This window comes from Artemia franciscana, chromosome 15 (assembly GCF_032884065.1).
Source record: "Artemia franciscana chromosome 15, ASM3288406v1, whole genome shotgun sequence".
In the NCBI taxonomy this organism is placed as follows: Eukaryota; Metazoa; Arthropoda; class Branchiopoda; order Anostraca; family Artemiidae; genus Artemia; species Artemia franciscana.
Window position 1 is genome coordinate 13,966,556 of NC_088877.1, and position 14,976 is coordinate 13,981,531.

The 14,976-nt window shown below is 36.9% G+C and overlaps 2 protein-coding genes across 7 annotated transcripts in view; one reads left to right on the forward strand and one right to left on the reverse strand.

Annotated features, from left to right (window-relative positions):
• Positions 1-14,976, forward strand: part of LOC136036083 (RYamide receptor-like) — a 151,490-nt gene that overhangs the window by 19,982 nt on the left and 116,532 nt on the right. The window contains exon 1 of one of the 6 annotated variants that reach the window (XM_065718065.1): positions 6,605-6,648. The exons of the other annotated variants lie outside the window; for them this stretch is intronic. The gene's annotated coding sequence lies outside the window, so the exon portion shown is untranslated. Of the gene's footprint in view, positions 1-6,604; positions 6,649-14,976 lie in introns of those variants that run through there. 6 annotated transcript variants of the gene reach the window in all.
• LOC136036535 (piggyBac transposable element-derived protein 3-like) lies at positions 1,503-2,711 on the reverse strand. Its single transcript, XM_065718840.1, has one exon. It carries the CDS (start codon positions 2,709-2,711, stop codon positions 1,503-1,505), a length of 1,209 nt encoding a protein of 402 aa, XP_065574912.1.

Sequence of the window (14,976 nt, forward strand, 5' to 3'; positions counted from 1 at the left end):
TGGGACCCATCTTGACATTGTTAGTAATATATGCGGCTTTGCTCTTGTAGTATCATATGGAGATCACTATGCTGTGTTTTTTTTACCTTTTTTTATTAAAAAAAATTATTGTTTTTTTTTATTTAATAAAAAAATCCTTAACCCTTCCTGAGACATGAGAAATAAGCACTTTTGAAAACACAGAAAGACGTAATGTCTTTGATCTAGTTCAACACCCCCTGTTTCAACTAATACCCTTAGCCATCCCTGAGATACTTCAGATATGTTTATGACAACTCGGAAGCATATAGGGTTTTTAAGGATTTGTTTCAACATGTCCCTCAAAATTCCACGGAAGTTTCCACTTAATACCCTTACCCATTCCTGCTATTTGCAAATACGCATCTTTGACAACCGGGATGCACATGATCCTTTTTGATTCAGTTCAACACCTTAAATCTAAGAGTATCAAACAGTTTGTGGTAACGAACTGTAGTAAGGAGTGACCCGGCTCAATAGTAACCAAAACTCTAAAAAATGGAATTTTGATACCAATAGCTACATCAAAAGAATCGTACTTTAATGCTGATTTTAAACATATAAGTTTCATCAAGTTTAGTCTTACCCATCAAAAGTTAAGAGCCTGAGAATATTTGCCTTATTTTAGAAAATAGGGGAAAACACCCCGTAAAAGTCATAGAATCTTATAGAAAATCACACCATCAGATTCAGCGTATCAGAAAACCCTATTGTAAAAGTTTCAAGCTCCTATCTACAAAAACGTGGAATTTTGTATTTTTGCCAGAAGGTGGCAGATCACGGATGCGTGTTTATTTTTTTTGTTTGTTTATTTTTTTCCAGAGGTGATCTTATCGACCCAGTGGTCCTAGAATGTTGTGAGAGGGCTCGTTCTAAGGGAAATGAAAAGTTTTAGTGCCCTTTTTAAGTGACCAAACAAGTTGGAGGGCACCTAGGCCCCCAAAGTCAATGGATCAAAATTCTGAGATAGCCATTTTATTCAGCGTAGTCGAAAAATCTTATAACTATATCTTTGGGGACAACTTATTCCCCCTACAGTCTCCGTGGGAGGGGCCACAAGTTACAAACTTTGACCAGTGCTTATATATGGTAATGGTTATTGGGAAGTGTACAGACATTTTCAGTTTTTTTTTGGTTGGGGGAGGTGTTGAGAAGAGGGGGATATGTTGGGAGAACTCTCCATCAAGGAATTTGTCATGGGGGAAGAAAATTTCCATGAAGGGAGCGCAGGAATTTCTAGCATTATTTAAAAAAACAATGGAAAAATAAATATGAAAAAGTTTTTTCAACTGGAAGTAAGAAGCAGCATTAAAACTTAACCCTTTCAGACCTGAACCAAGAAGGAGTTGCGTAAAAATTCTGAAAATAGCAGAGAGTGATCCTGGAGGTTCAACTAGAACAGGTTTATTTTTTTAAATTTTCATTTCATTCCTTATCCAAAATGTGAATGGTTACCATATGGTCACGTCAGGTATATACAGATCCTATTTTAGGTGAAAATTTGTGAAACAGTTGCGATCTGAGTTCAAACACAAACGAACTTTGCACTTCAAACACATGATTCGACTGGTTCCACCCCTAACGCACTTCTCATAGCGACACCTTCCCTTTTCAGTCGTATCCGGAAAATGCGAGGTCTGGTCAAACCTCACTGATTCCGAAGGCATTCCGTCTCGCGAGGTAGTCGTGTAAAGCTCCAGGAACATGTCAGCAAGATCTACGCCCCCCATTGATTTGTTGTAGTCATGGACGATTCGGGGGCGATCAACTTCGACGTATTTCCGTGTTGTGCCATCCCATCTCTGACACTTATCAATTGGGGTGACTGCACAGTATGAAGAAGCCAAATGGACTGGTTTGTTGTCATACCATTTTACTACCGATACTTCTGAATGTCTTTCAAAATGGAAGTCCACTGACCCTCGTCCTTTCTTCTTCATGTTGCCGTCGGTATCTAGAACAGCGCCCCTCATTCTGTTGCTGCGTATCGTACCACATGTCTCGATGCCATATTCAACCCGGAGCTTGTGAATGAGATCGATGCCAGTATAGAAGTTATCAAAGAACAACTTGAAGTTCATGAACCTTGGCAGATTTTCTACAAGCCGAAGGACAACGTCAGTACCTTGGCCAAGTTCAGAAATTTCAACAGCTCCTTTTCCTGTATATATCTCTATGTCATACACTATTCCGCTGATGCCGGCTCTCGTGAAAACCTTTAAACCCCACGAGTGGGGCTTTTCCTTCAAGTACTGTCGAAATCCAATTCTTCCTTTGAATGGGATCATCTGTTCGTCAATACTTTGGATCTCTTCAGGGTCTATTTTTTTCAGATTCTCCCTGAATGCGTCGTATAGTCTTCTGATCTTGAACAGTTTTTCATGACCAACCTCCCCTTTCAGTATCATTAAGGTGTCATCGCAAATGTGGAAAAAAGACCTCAAGCTGATGAACCTATCTCTGCTCATAGTATCAGCCACCGGGGAATATCGTATTCCATTCTCCCAGTACATTCTAATTGCCGGAAGTTTGAGAATGCTCATAAGCATTTGAACTCCAAGAAATCTGCGCAGCTCTTCAAGGGAAAGTTTCAGAGCAAGATTCTTCTTTCTCATGGCATTCAGATTCGTTTGGTCCACAATGTTTGAAAGAATGTCTTCTGTGATAAACATTCGGAAGAGATCAAGGGGCATTTGTACCTCGTCATAGTGTGGCATAGAACCCTTTCATGTAATATTTCGAGGTTCGGGCTCCGTTTTTATCCACTTGTATTGCTTTGCCTCCTTTGCTACCTTCTTTTTTGCTACTGGTTTTGCCGTGACCTGAGGAGCATCAGTTGGAGTTACTAGACCGGCCACTGCTTGGGAAGGAGCATTTTTTTGAGCTCTTGTAAGGACAAAGGGTTCAGCAGGTGCAGTAACTGTTGCTGACTGTATTGCAGAAGAAGCTGACACTGGTGCTGATGATGTGCTTGAAGAACTGTTTGACACTGTGGTATCATTCAAGCCCGGGAGAGGCAAATCGAATTGATCCGTGTCATCGCCATTGTCTAACTCGAACCTGCCAAGCATTGCTAAAGGGATGTCGTCTGTGTGGTCGATATCCTCTTCATCTCTTCCATCTTCATTGCCATAACAGTTGAGAGAACGTAAAGGCTGAAATTCTTGATCTGGATTGTCTGGTGCCCAGTTTGGGTCGTCGTCGTCGGAAGAGATATCGAGATCTGAATAACAATCAGGTATGAATAAAAGCCTTGCTGCTTCTTCTGCAGTAATTTTCTTGGTAACTCTTCTACTTCTTTCCTTGATCAGTCTCTCTTCCAAGGGCTTGGGACCATGACCTCTCATGGAGTCAGAGCTCGTGCTTGGATCAGCTGAAAAGAAATTCAAGTTAAGTGCATCACTTAATAATAACAATAATAATAGTATATTGCAATAAAATAGGCCATTGGCCTCAACACTTGCCTGAGGCATCCCACAAAATAGCTTTTTTACCCTTGTTTCAGTAAAAAGGAGGAACAGAAAGAAAATGTGCCTATTCCCGATCATAAAAAGGACTTGCTGCCTCGTTTGCTGTACAAATCTGCCTAGGTATGGTTTGCCACTGAATGCCTGACGTCACCATTTGGTAACCGATCGTTAGCAACCTTGTTTGCGGCTAAACTACAGCTCATCATAACTAGACTAGTGATATCTCATTCGAAAGAACGCATTCTTAGCTACAAAATAAGATCATAATCAGGCTCTGAACTTACCAGAAACGTCCAGGTCATCGAGGTCGAAATCTGCACCTTTCCTCTTTTTCGACATTTTATGTTTTGTCTAAACTTGGACGCTCGCTCGACCGCTCGGGTAAAGCCTTGAGGGACAATAAATTCAAACGCGACAGAGTCAAGCAAGTGCTATCTAGTGGAAAAGAAATCACGGTTGTGACTTTGTCGAGTCGAGAGAAAAAAAATAGGAGGCGAGCGGTATCCGTATGGTGACCACAGGCATGAAAGGGTTAAAACGAACAGAAATTATTACGCGTATGAGGGGCTCACCTTTGGTAATGTGCATACTCACAGGTTTTTTATTTAGTTCAACATCCCCCTCAACATGCCCTGAAATTTTCACCTTAATACATTTAGCATTCTTGCAGACCTAGGATCAAACATGACCCCCCTTTCCTAATAATAAAACTAATGTAAACAGCAGGCCCCATGGGCTGTAGAGGTTATGTCATTCCTGGAGGTATAGTTCTTGGACCTTTCAAATTAAAAAACTAAAAGCTGCTTTCTCAATATTTTGATCAGACGTGAGGAGGAAAGTCCAGCAATAAAGTGCATGGGAATGTGTTGACTGCACTCCAATCACTTTAGACTCTTGCAAACAGCACTAGAACTTTCAATTTTCAACAAACTGGCCGTTTGCAAAGTTTCTACGACGATTCTTTACGACAGTGACCATTATGACAAAGTGGCTTTGGATACAAAATAAAATAATGTATATTGAAGCCAGAATAGTCTTAACTTAGGCAGCGCTATTTAACTTAGGCGCTGATGGTTGCATGTATGTTTAGGACGAATGATACATCAAACGCCACACGCTTGCGTCACCATCCATCTCAGAAAAAAGGATTTTGATATGTTGTAAATACTGGTTTTAATGTTCTTATACATGGTTGGTTTCATTCTATAGTCTTGTCAAGATTGAATTCTTTTCACAGGGATTCCAACCCCTATTAGAAAAATTATGAAAATGTACATTTGGTAGTAGCTTTAAAAAACAATTTCTAAGAGTTTTAGAGTTCGCAGATTTAAAATTAGCGTAATTAATCGATTTTCTGTTGCATATTTTGTAATCAGAATTTCGTTTTTGCAGATCAAGGATGTGATCCAATACTCTCTTGAGTGCGAGGGAGGCTACTACTCCGCATTTTTGCATCCAAGTTTGATATTCGCATAATTATCATTCGTGAAAGCTAACCATCCCCGAAACAGTACAGCCTTTCAAAATTTTCTCGGGGTGGGGAGACTAAAATACCAAATTTCATTCTAGGATTTACATCACCATGGTTTTCAAGCTCAGTTCTTTGAATTTTTTTTTTTTTTATTGATGTCCCCATTGACACCATGATCGCCAGGGGGACAAATCCCTCCTGGAAACAACTAGACCATACTAAATGTATATGAAAATGAACAAGATTCCCGTTTATAATTTCGTCTTTGTCTCTGGGAATCTTGCCTGTTGGGAAATTTTCTGTTGACACTCATGACGACCCACCCTCCCCCATCTGTTCTCCTTTTATGCCCATCCCATACATACATGAATGTAGCCTTTCATTTTACGCATGCAACATACTTCTGCAATAAGAAGGGAATAGTCGCTTTGTAGTACCATTAATACAGACTTACTCCAAAAATTTGCCGGGTAATGAAGAGCCATTGGATATCAAATTCTAGCGACTTCAGTGTGGCATAATCCGTTCTACTATTTAGAAAAGGATTTGAGCTATCGACTTCCGTTTGAATCAGCTCTCTCCTGGTATTTTAGGACGATTTTTTCAGGGGGAGGCATATTCCAAGGGGAAAGAAACAAAACTCCGTCATCGTTGTTTTGGAAAAAAGCACACTCTCATAGTTTTTTAGCTGTGAGGCTCCTCCTCCTTCCCAATTACTTGGTTATAGCTATAATAATAACCCAATACTGTCATGGGAAAAGAGATGGCAGATACCTTCCTGACAGACCAAAATTATACAAAAGTGAAAATATTACATCATTGCAGATTTACCTTTGATAACTTATCGAACGTTGGCAGTATTTCCACTATAAGGATTTATATGTTGTCTTTTCAATTTTCTATATTTGTGTAATCAATTAATTAAACGAACTGTTACTAACCTGCTCGTGTAAAGCACATTGATAAAAAAAAATCTTTTTATTATATTTCTTTAGCGTTAGAGTATTCGTTATTTAACTGTTGCGATAAAGAAGTCAAACTTTGGCTTTAAGAGTCCAGGGTTGAAAAGTGGTAGTTGCTCAGAATGCATAGGCCTGCATATACTTGTTTTGTTTTCTTAATGACAATTATCTCCTATGAAGTATACTGCCGTTTCTGTAGTTTGCAAGCTTGAGCTACTGCGTAAATGAGGTAAGAGCCCCCACCTGCTTCATAGGTAGTCACTCATAATGGCCAGTTTGTAATTCATTCACAAGGCCTTCAGGTCCTAAGCTTCTGCCTTAGCAAGGGAAGATTCTTTAACCTCCGAAGCGTACTTTTGAAATGTAAAGTGCCAGCTAAGTCGGCAGTTCAGCTTTTATGATTATATTTTTCTTCTTATAAAATAAAATAAAAGTAATATTTACCATCACTTTCCTTTTGAAAGTCAGAGGCAACCTTTTACAAATTCGTAAAAAGGTCTATGCAGAGTTTAAAATTTTGATATAGCGGACAAGAAGCTGACAGTCTTGATTAATGTTTCACACATAGTAGTTAAATAATTCAAGTCTTGCTGCCAAACTAAACACAACCCTGGCAAACATTTTGCTCTTAATCCTATCTTTTATCCATCAGTCAGTGTACTGAATGGTTAAAGCTTAGTTTTGTATGGATTTAATGCCTGAAGGGCCTCAACGAAATTGTCAGCAGGTTGTATCTCAAGCTCAGAAATTTGACTGTAGGTTTATTTGGGGAAAATTAGAAAATATTAAAATAATTATCTGTTAAAATTCCTTTTTCAATGTATTTGGAATGAAACAAATCGCCAAAAGCTATTTCGTATCATTTTAGCCAGAATCGTTGAAAGTAATATTTAGATATAGTAAACCTAGATATTCTAAATATTTAACACTAAAGTGCAGTTTTTGGAAACTGAAACTTTATGCTAGACGTTTCGGATTTCATTTAATACGAGGAATCTAAATCTTCGATCTCGAAAGATGATGATTCTCAATTTATATATATAATAAGACTTAATTTGTCTCTTTGTGTTCACCATTTTAGTCGCTATCTTTGTTAATGTTGCTTTTGCATTGACTCTGCTAAATCGCAAAAATGTAAGAATGATGGAAGTCTCATTACACATATCTATTAACAAATGAACTAACATCATTTTTATACATTCCCAATAAGGGGAGGGTGGTTAATGTCAGAATCGCCTATCACTCAATTGGACTATCTGTCTTTGCTTTTTCAACAATTAGCCATGACTTAATGCTCCCAACTATTTGATTTTAATGTTTAGCCCCTTTAATTAAGGGGCTAGTGAAGCAAACTTCCAAAGGGCAACTTCCTCCCTTCCATTGTCTTGACTCTGAAAAATATACATTTTTCATAGTTATTGCTTTTCATTCTTTTTCTTTGTGTTTTTACTCCACCATTTACATTTTTGGCCTATAATATATATATATATATATATATATATATATATATATATATATATATATATATATATATATATATATTTATATCATGAACATATATATGAATATGAATATGGGCTCCTGATGAGCCCTTGTGTTGGGTTGTTGCCTCTGAATTATATTTATTGTTTCTATTGTTTGGTAAATGACGACTTATACTTATTGACGACATGACTGCCTGTCTATGGATTATTCTTTATGGTTGATTGTGTATGGCTATGCTGTTTGACCTATGTGATTGTATGGATGAGTAGGGTTAAGGCCTCATTCAAGTGCTGGTCTATATTAATCACTAATTTAGGAAAACAGTTTTCCTTTTCTCCTTCTGTCTCTTTCACGTGTTTCATTTTTTTTTTTTCTTTTTTTTTTTTTTTTTTTTTTTTTTTATGTGTTTGTGTATATATATATATATATATATATATATATATATATATATATATATATATATATATATATATATATATATATATATATATACAAGGAAGATGATTATTTCCCTTTTATTGAGTGATACCCTATTAATGGGTAATGCTAAACACTAGACGAGCTTAAGCAGTTTTAACTGACTTTAACTTGAATGATGCTAAACGCTGTCTGAAATCAGAAAGTTTTAAACTCGAAACAAAGTTTATTTCCAATGTATGTATGGAAACTTCCTGCTAGCCCTTTCCAGAGTAACGTTCTCTCAAATTTGTTGTTAAGTACATACAAAATTAAGTCTGTTTTTGCCGTATGGTTGTTAGTGTTATGAAGCGCTCGATTGATTATCATGCACGTACACTTTTTAAGGGTATAAACTTATTTAATATATTTCACCCCAGTCATTCGTACCCCAAAATAGTTAAAAGTTAGGGGCATAACTCTGCTTATGCTGTTCTTTTCATCTCCAGCTATTTTGGATGATGACAGGCGTTGATCTGTTACATTTTGTGGATTCCTCTTACTAATCACTGGGACGTTCTCGAGTTAGAACATGTGATTCATTAGCAGCTTAATCCCTGGTAGAGTCTAGGAGTCTGGCCCTTTTAACGAATCCAAACTGTTTCACTGCTTTAAAACGTTGTAGTGGTGAACTGCTGATACCTATATGAATTTTTTTCTAAAATATATTCTATTTTGGCAAAAGTTTTTCAAAATTTATCAGAGAGCATGATATATAAGCCCTGAAGCACCAAGAGTGGCGTCTGTATGAGGGCATTTCCCTACGTCCTTCTAGATACCCTTTTTATAACTATTTTCGGTTTTTCATTGAATTAAGCGAAAAATAAATCACTTCCCCTAGATTTGGAAGAATACAACCCCGCTCACGTTTTGAGAAGTCCTGCCCCCATATTTGCTGCATCAAATCAGTGTCGATGGCAGTGTTTTCAATAGAATGTTTGTTGAAGCCATACATGTCAAGTTCTCACAAATTAGGAATGACCTTAGCTGATCGTCATTTCGATATTTTAATTTGCTTGAGCTTACAGGGCGGATTGAATATTATTTATCGTAGATTTCCAGAAATTAATGGATCTGGCTCTGCCTCTCATCGGTCTTGCGATAGGTTTCATGCTTCTGATATGGTAGAAGCGACCTGGGGCTTTACCTCTTCATCTTAATTTACTAGCACTAAAATCTTGGATCGTCAAGTGCTCTTCAAGCTTTTTCTTAATCAGAGAAGATTTTTGGAGTCAACATTTGGAGACAGAGCTTTGGAAATAAAGAAATTTGAAAGTACTGCTATAAGAGAACCACAGTATTTTCAATTGCCACTTGGGATTGCTGGACTTGTCTCCTTTTAAGATTAATTTAAGAAACTTTTTTCCACAAGACAAGTTTTTCACAGAAAAGTAAAGCGGCTCATTAAACGAAAAAAGAGTAGAAAAAAGGTAATATAATCTTCCAAGCGTAAAATTACCGCAAACCAACATCTGTAAATAAACAAAACTCAAAATGAACAAAAATCAGAGGCAAAGCTACAATGCTGCCAATAGTAAAGACCAAAGACTCCAATGTTTTATTATTTTTTCCCAGAAGCACTTCATATGGAAGGTGCCATCGCATAAACTCCAAAGGGGGCTCATTTGATTGGAAATCGAGAGTTATAGTGCCCTTGTTAAGAGTCCAAAGTGACCAGAGGGAAACTAGCCCCTTACACCCTTTTCCTCCCAAATACATCAGATACAAAAGTTGAGGCAGCCATTGAGTTAACAGTAGTTCAAAGGTCATATAACAAAACTCTGGAGTCAACACAACCCCCCAGGGCCCGGGGACAGGCGTTGTGATTTATACTCTGGGGGCATGTATGGTTCTTATAGAAGAGATGCTAGTTTAAACTTCAGAGAGGGCCCATTGATAAACTTGAAAGGGAACTCATTCGATAGGAAGTCGAGAGTTCTAATGCCCTTATTGAGAGACAAAAGTGATGAGAGCGCAACCAGCCCCCTCCCCCTAAGCCCTTTTCTCCCCAAATGCATCATATAAACATTTCTGAGATAGCCATTTTGTTAGAAAAAAATTCAAAAGTAAGACAACAAAATTTCCAGTGTCGACACAACTCCTCAAGGGGCCTAGGGGCAGACGTTGTGAGAAATACCGTGAGGGTATATATGGTTCTTATCGAAGATATGCTCATATAAACTTCAGAGAGGGCTCATTTGTTGGGAGAGAGAAAGTTCTAGTTCATTTTTTCAGAGGCAACGCCATAGCGTTGCCTATAGTAATGACCATACGACTCCAATGTTTTATTATTATTTTTTTTTTCCAAAAGCACTTCATTTGGAAGGACTCGTCGTATAAACTTCAAAGGGGGCTCATTTGATTAGAAATTGAGAGTTTTGTTGCCCTTTCTAAGGGTCAAAAGTGATCGAAGGGTAACAAGCTCCCTTTCCCACTCCCTTATGTCCCAAATCACATCCGATAAAAATTTTGAGGTAGAAATTTTGTTAAGAATAGCTGAAAGATCCTATAACACAAACTCCAGCGTCAACACAATCCCCTGGGCCCGGAACAGGCATTCTAAGTTATGCTCTGGGGAGCAAATATGGTTCTTATGGAAGGGATATTCGTACAAACTTCAGGAAGGACTTATTTGATTAGATATTGAAAGTTCCTGTCCACTTTTTAAGAGTCAAAAGAGATTTGAGGGAAACTAGCCCTCCTAGCCCTTTTTTCCCCATATCCAACCAACAAAATTTTGAGATGACCAGTTTTATTAAAAATAGTTCAAACATCAGTTAAAATAACTCCGGTGCCGACACAACACCCCAGAACCTGAGTGGTGGCGTTATAAGTTATGCCATGGGGACATATATGTTTCTTATGGAAGGGATGCTCGTATAAAATTCAGAGAGGGCTCATTTGATTGGAAATTGAAAGTTGCAGTTCACTTTTTAAGAGTAAAAAGTAGTACAAGGGCAGCCATGCCCCCAGAAACGCACTTTTTCCCCAAACGCATCAGATAAAAATTTTGAGATAGACATTTTGTTAAAAATAGTTAAAAGGTCATATAACAATAGCTCCGATGTTGACACAACCCCCCAGAGCCCGGGTGGTACGTTGTGAGCTGTATCCTGGGGCGTATATGGTTCTTATGGAAGGGATGCTCGTATAAACTTCAGAGAGGGCTCATTTGATTGGAATTTGAAAGTTATAGTTCACTTTTTAAGTATCAAAAGATATCGGAGGGCTACTAGCCTTCCTCTAACCTTTTTTTCCACAAACCCATCTGAAGCAACTTTGAGATAGGCAGTTTTTAAAAATAGTTCAAATATCAGATAATAATAACATCGGTATCGACATGACCCCTTAGGGCCTGCGGGCTGATGTTGTAAGTTATGCGATGGGACATATGGATGCTCGAATAAACTTTAGAGATGACTCATTTGATTGGAAATTGAAAGATCTAGTTTATTTTTTAAAAGCCAAAAGTGATCGGAGGGCAGTTAGCCCCCCCACGCCCTTTTCCCCAAATGAGTCCGATGAAAATAAAACAGTTCGAAATAGGAATGAAACCTTTTAATAGACAGTGAAACAAATATAAAATTTCAACTGAATATTTCGGACACATATACAGTGTCCATCATCAGCAGTAAAACTAAAAGACATCAATAACAACAACAAAATTTATACCCAGTAAACAAATTACATATAGTTTATGACCTTGACCTTTTCGGTTCCAGTTCGATAGATTTATCTGAAATATCAGGTGGACAGAGGTCAAAGCTCTTAGGTGAAATGAGATTTATTTTGTTTGACCTCAGTAAATTACCAAAAATTGAATTCAATCCAAATTCACCTATATCTCTGTTTATGGAATTATTCTTGAACAAAACTTTTTTAACTTCGATTGTTTTATTGCTGATGATGGACACTGTATATGTGTCCGAAATTCAGTTAAAATTCATTAGAATTCAGTTAAAATTTTATATTTGTTTCATTGTCTATTAAAGGTTTCATCATTATTTTGAACTGTTATATTTTCGTCATCGAAAGGCATTGTGGTCTTCGAAGTTATCTATGCATCAGATAAAAACTTTGAGATAGCCATTTTGCTACAAAAAATAATTCAAAAGAAAGATAACAAAAACTCCTATATCGAAACCCCTCCCCTCCCCCCGGACCCAGGGGTAGGCATTGTAAGTTATTCCCTGGGGGCAAATATGGTTCTTATAGTAGAGATGCTCGTAAAAACTTCATTGAGGGCTCATTTGATTGGAAATTAGAAGTTCTAGTTCACTTTTTCACAGTGACAAGAGATAGGACGGTAGCTAGCCCCACCCCTATCCGCGCCCTTTTTTCCCAAACCCACCCATTAAAAACTTTCAGATGGTCATTTTGTTAAAAGTATTTCAAATATTCAATATTAAAACTCCGGGGTTGACATAACCCCCCAGGACCGGGGAACAGGTGTTGTAAGTTATGTCCTAGGGCATTTTAAGAGTCAAAAATGATCAGGGGGCAGCCACCTCCTCCCATGCCCTTATTCCCCAAATGTATCAGATAAAATTTTTAGATAGCCATTTCGTAAAAAATAGTTAAAAGGTCACATAAAAAAACTCTGGTGGCGATAAAACCCTATGGGCCCGGAGGCAGGCGTTGTTTAATTTAATACTGGGATTTAGCGATTTGCGTGGTAACTTCGATTCACGGTGCAAGGGCTGTAAGTTATGCAAGTTGCTTACTGATACCTTATTTACTTTGATGCTTTCTTTATTTTGTTATTTTTTTACTTTGGTATTGTCACTTTGATGTTCAAATTGATATTTTGATGAACGTTTGATGTTAAAAAAACATTCGATTTTGAAGTGAGGAACATTTTTAAAAATTTGAAACTTTTTGCAATAAAAAACAAACAAAAATGAATAAAAAACTTTCCAAAACAAAGCTTTTCAAAGAAAATTAAAGGCCACTATTAAACTTAGGATCAGCAGATACAAATTTCTGTTCAAATTCAAACTCAAAACGACCAGAAATTACTATTAAAGAAAAAATGAAACCCAAAACCAACAGAAATTAAATAAACAATCAAAGCAAAAAAAATACAACAAGCACTAATATAAAAGAAAAAAATAAATCTTAAAGCATATAATGCTTAAACTGAATATGCAAATCAAGCTTAAAACGAAAAAAAAAATTTCTATTGAAGTATAAATGAGACCTAAAACGAACAGAAATTAAATAAACAATCAATACAAACAAACATATAATATATTCTAATATAAAAGAATAAAGAAATCTTAAAACGAGTGATCTTAAATTGAATGTGTAAATCAGGCTTGAAACGAACAAAAATCACTACAAATACGAGTTTGGATATCGCCTTCTTCTTTCAGTATAAATGTCTAAAACTTACTGCGTCATTGGCGCTTTACTGAAAACGGATTATATTACAAATATTTTCTTTTTTACGTACTATTTAAAATAAACTTTGAAATTACACAAAGTTTTGAACTGGTGAATTTTTAGCAATTAATATCATTATGCATCAAATATTCAGTTTAATCTATTCGTTCTTTCTATAATTGCTCAAGACGAAAATAGTTTCACTACAAACAAGGGTTTGGATACTGCCCCCTCCCTTAACTGTAAAACCTAAAGCCTACTGTGTCATTGGCCCTTCATTGAAAACGAATTATATTACAAATATTTTCTTTTCCAGGCATTACAGCATTGAAAATGAAAATAGAAACTACAGTGAAATAAAATCTTGAACTGACGATCTTTCAACAATTAATATCATTATATATCAAATATTCAATTTGATTTCAATTGGAACAGTCTTTCCAAGACCGTTTAAGTCAGATTTAGTTTTCATTAGGTTTTAGACTATTACTTTGAGAGAAAGAGGCGATACCCAAACTCTTGTTTGTAGTGATTTCGTTCGTTTCAAGCTTGATTTGCATGTTCCATTTAAGTTTTACTCGCTTTAAGATTTATTTATTCATTTAGAATAGTAAAAATGTATGTTTGTTTGGATTGATTACTTATTTAATTTCTGTTCGTTTTAGGATCCCTCGGACACTTGCCCCAGGTTTATTTAATTTGTGTTTTTTTTTCATTTATATTTCAATAGCAAAATGTTTATTATTCAATAGCAAAAAAATGACAGACATAGACACATAGAATACAAACAAACAAAGTGTCAGACAGGCACAAAGAGAGACACAAAACACACAAACACACAGAGTCACATACAGGTACCGAGAAAAAGAGACACAGGAACAATCACACACAAACTCACAAAGTCAGACACACGAGTACGCAAAGCCGGACACTGAGACAAAATACACAGATGCACAGAGTCAGACACACGGGCACAGAAAAAGAGACGAAAAAACAGACAAACATACAGAGTCAGACACAGGAACATAAACCTACAAAGACAGAAACAGATAGACAAAACATACAAAAACACACAGAGTCAGACACACAAATGCAGAGAGACAAAAACGCACACACACTCACACAGACACACACAGAGTCAGACACAGAGACAAAAACACGCAAAGACACACACAGGCAAAGGGGAGAGAGATTCAAAAATATACATAAGAACACATAGGAAGACACAAAACACACAAAGACAGGCCCAAAGACAGACAAACAGAAACTCAGACATTCAGACACAGTGAGAGAGACGAAAATGCCGTTTTTTAAGGATTAAATATTTTTTTACCGTCTAGAAGGTTAGGTTATCCTTACCAACCTAACCTATGCAAGTTAGGTTATGCTAGGTTAGGCTAGATGGGGCACCATCTAACCTAACTTAACCTTTGTAGGTTAGGATGGCTAGATTAATCTAACCTACTAGCATGTAAAAAAAGTTTAATCCTTAAAACGACGTTTTTTTCTCTCTCTCACTGTGTCTATGTGTCTGTTTGTCTGTTTATCTGTCTCTGTGCTTCTCTTTGTGTGTTTTTGACTGGGACTCTGTGTGTTTGTGTGTGTTTTTCACTCCCTCTCACCGTTCCTGTGTATGTCTGAGCGTCTATTTGCCTGTCTCTGTGTCTATTTTTGTGTGTTTATGTGTCCGACTCTGCGTTTATGTCTATTTTTTCAATGTGTCTGTCTC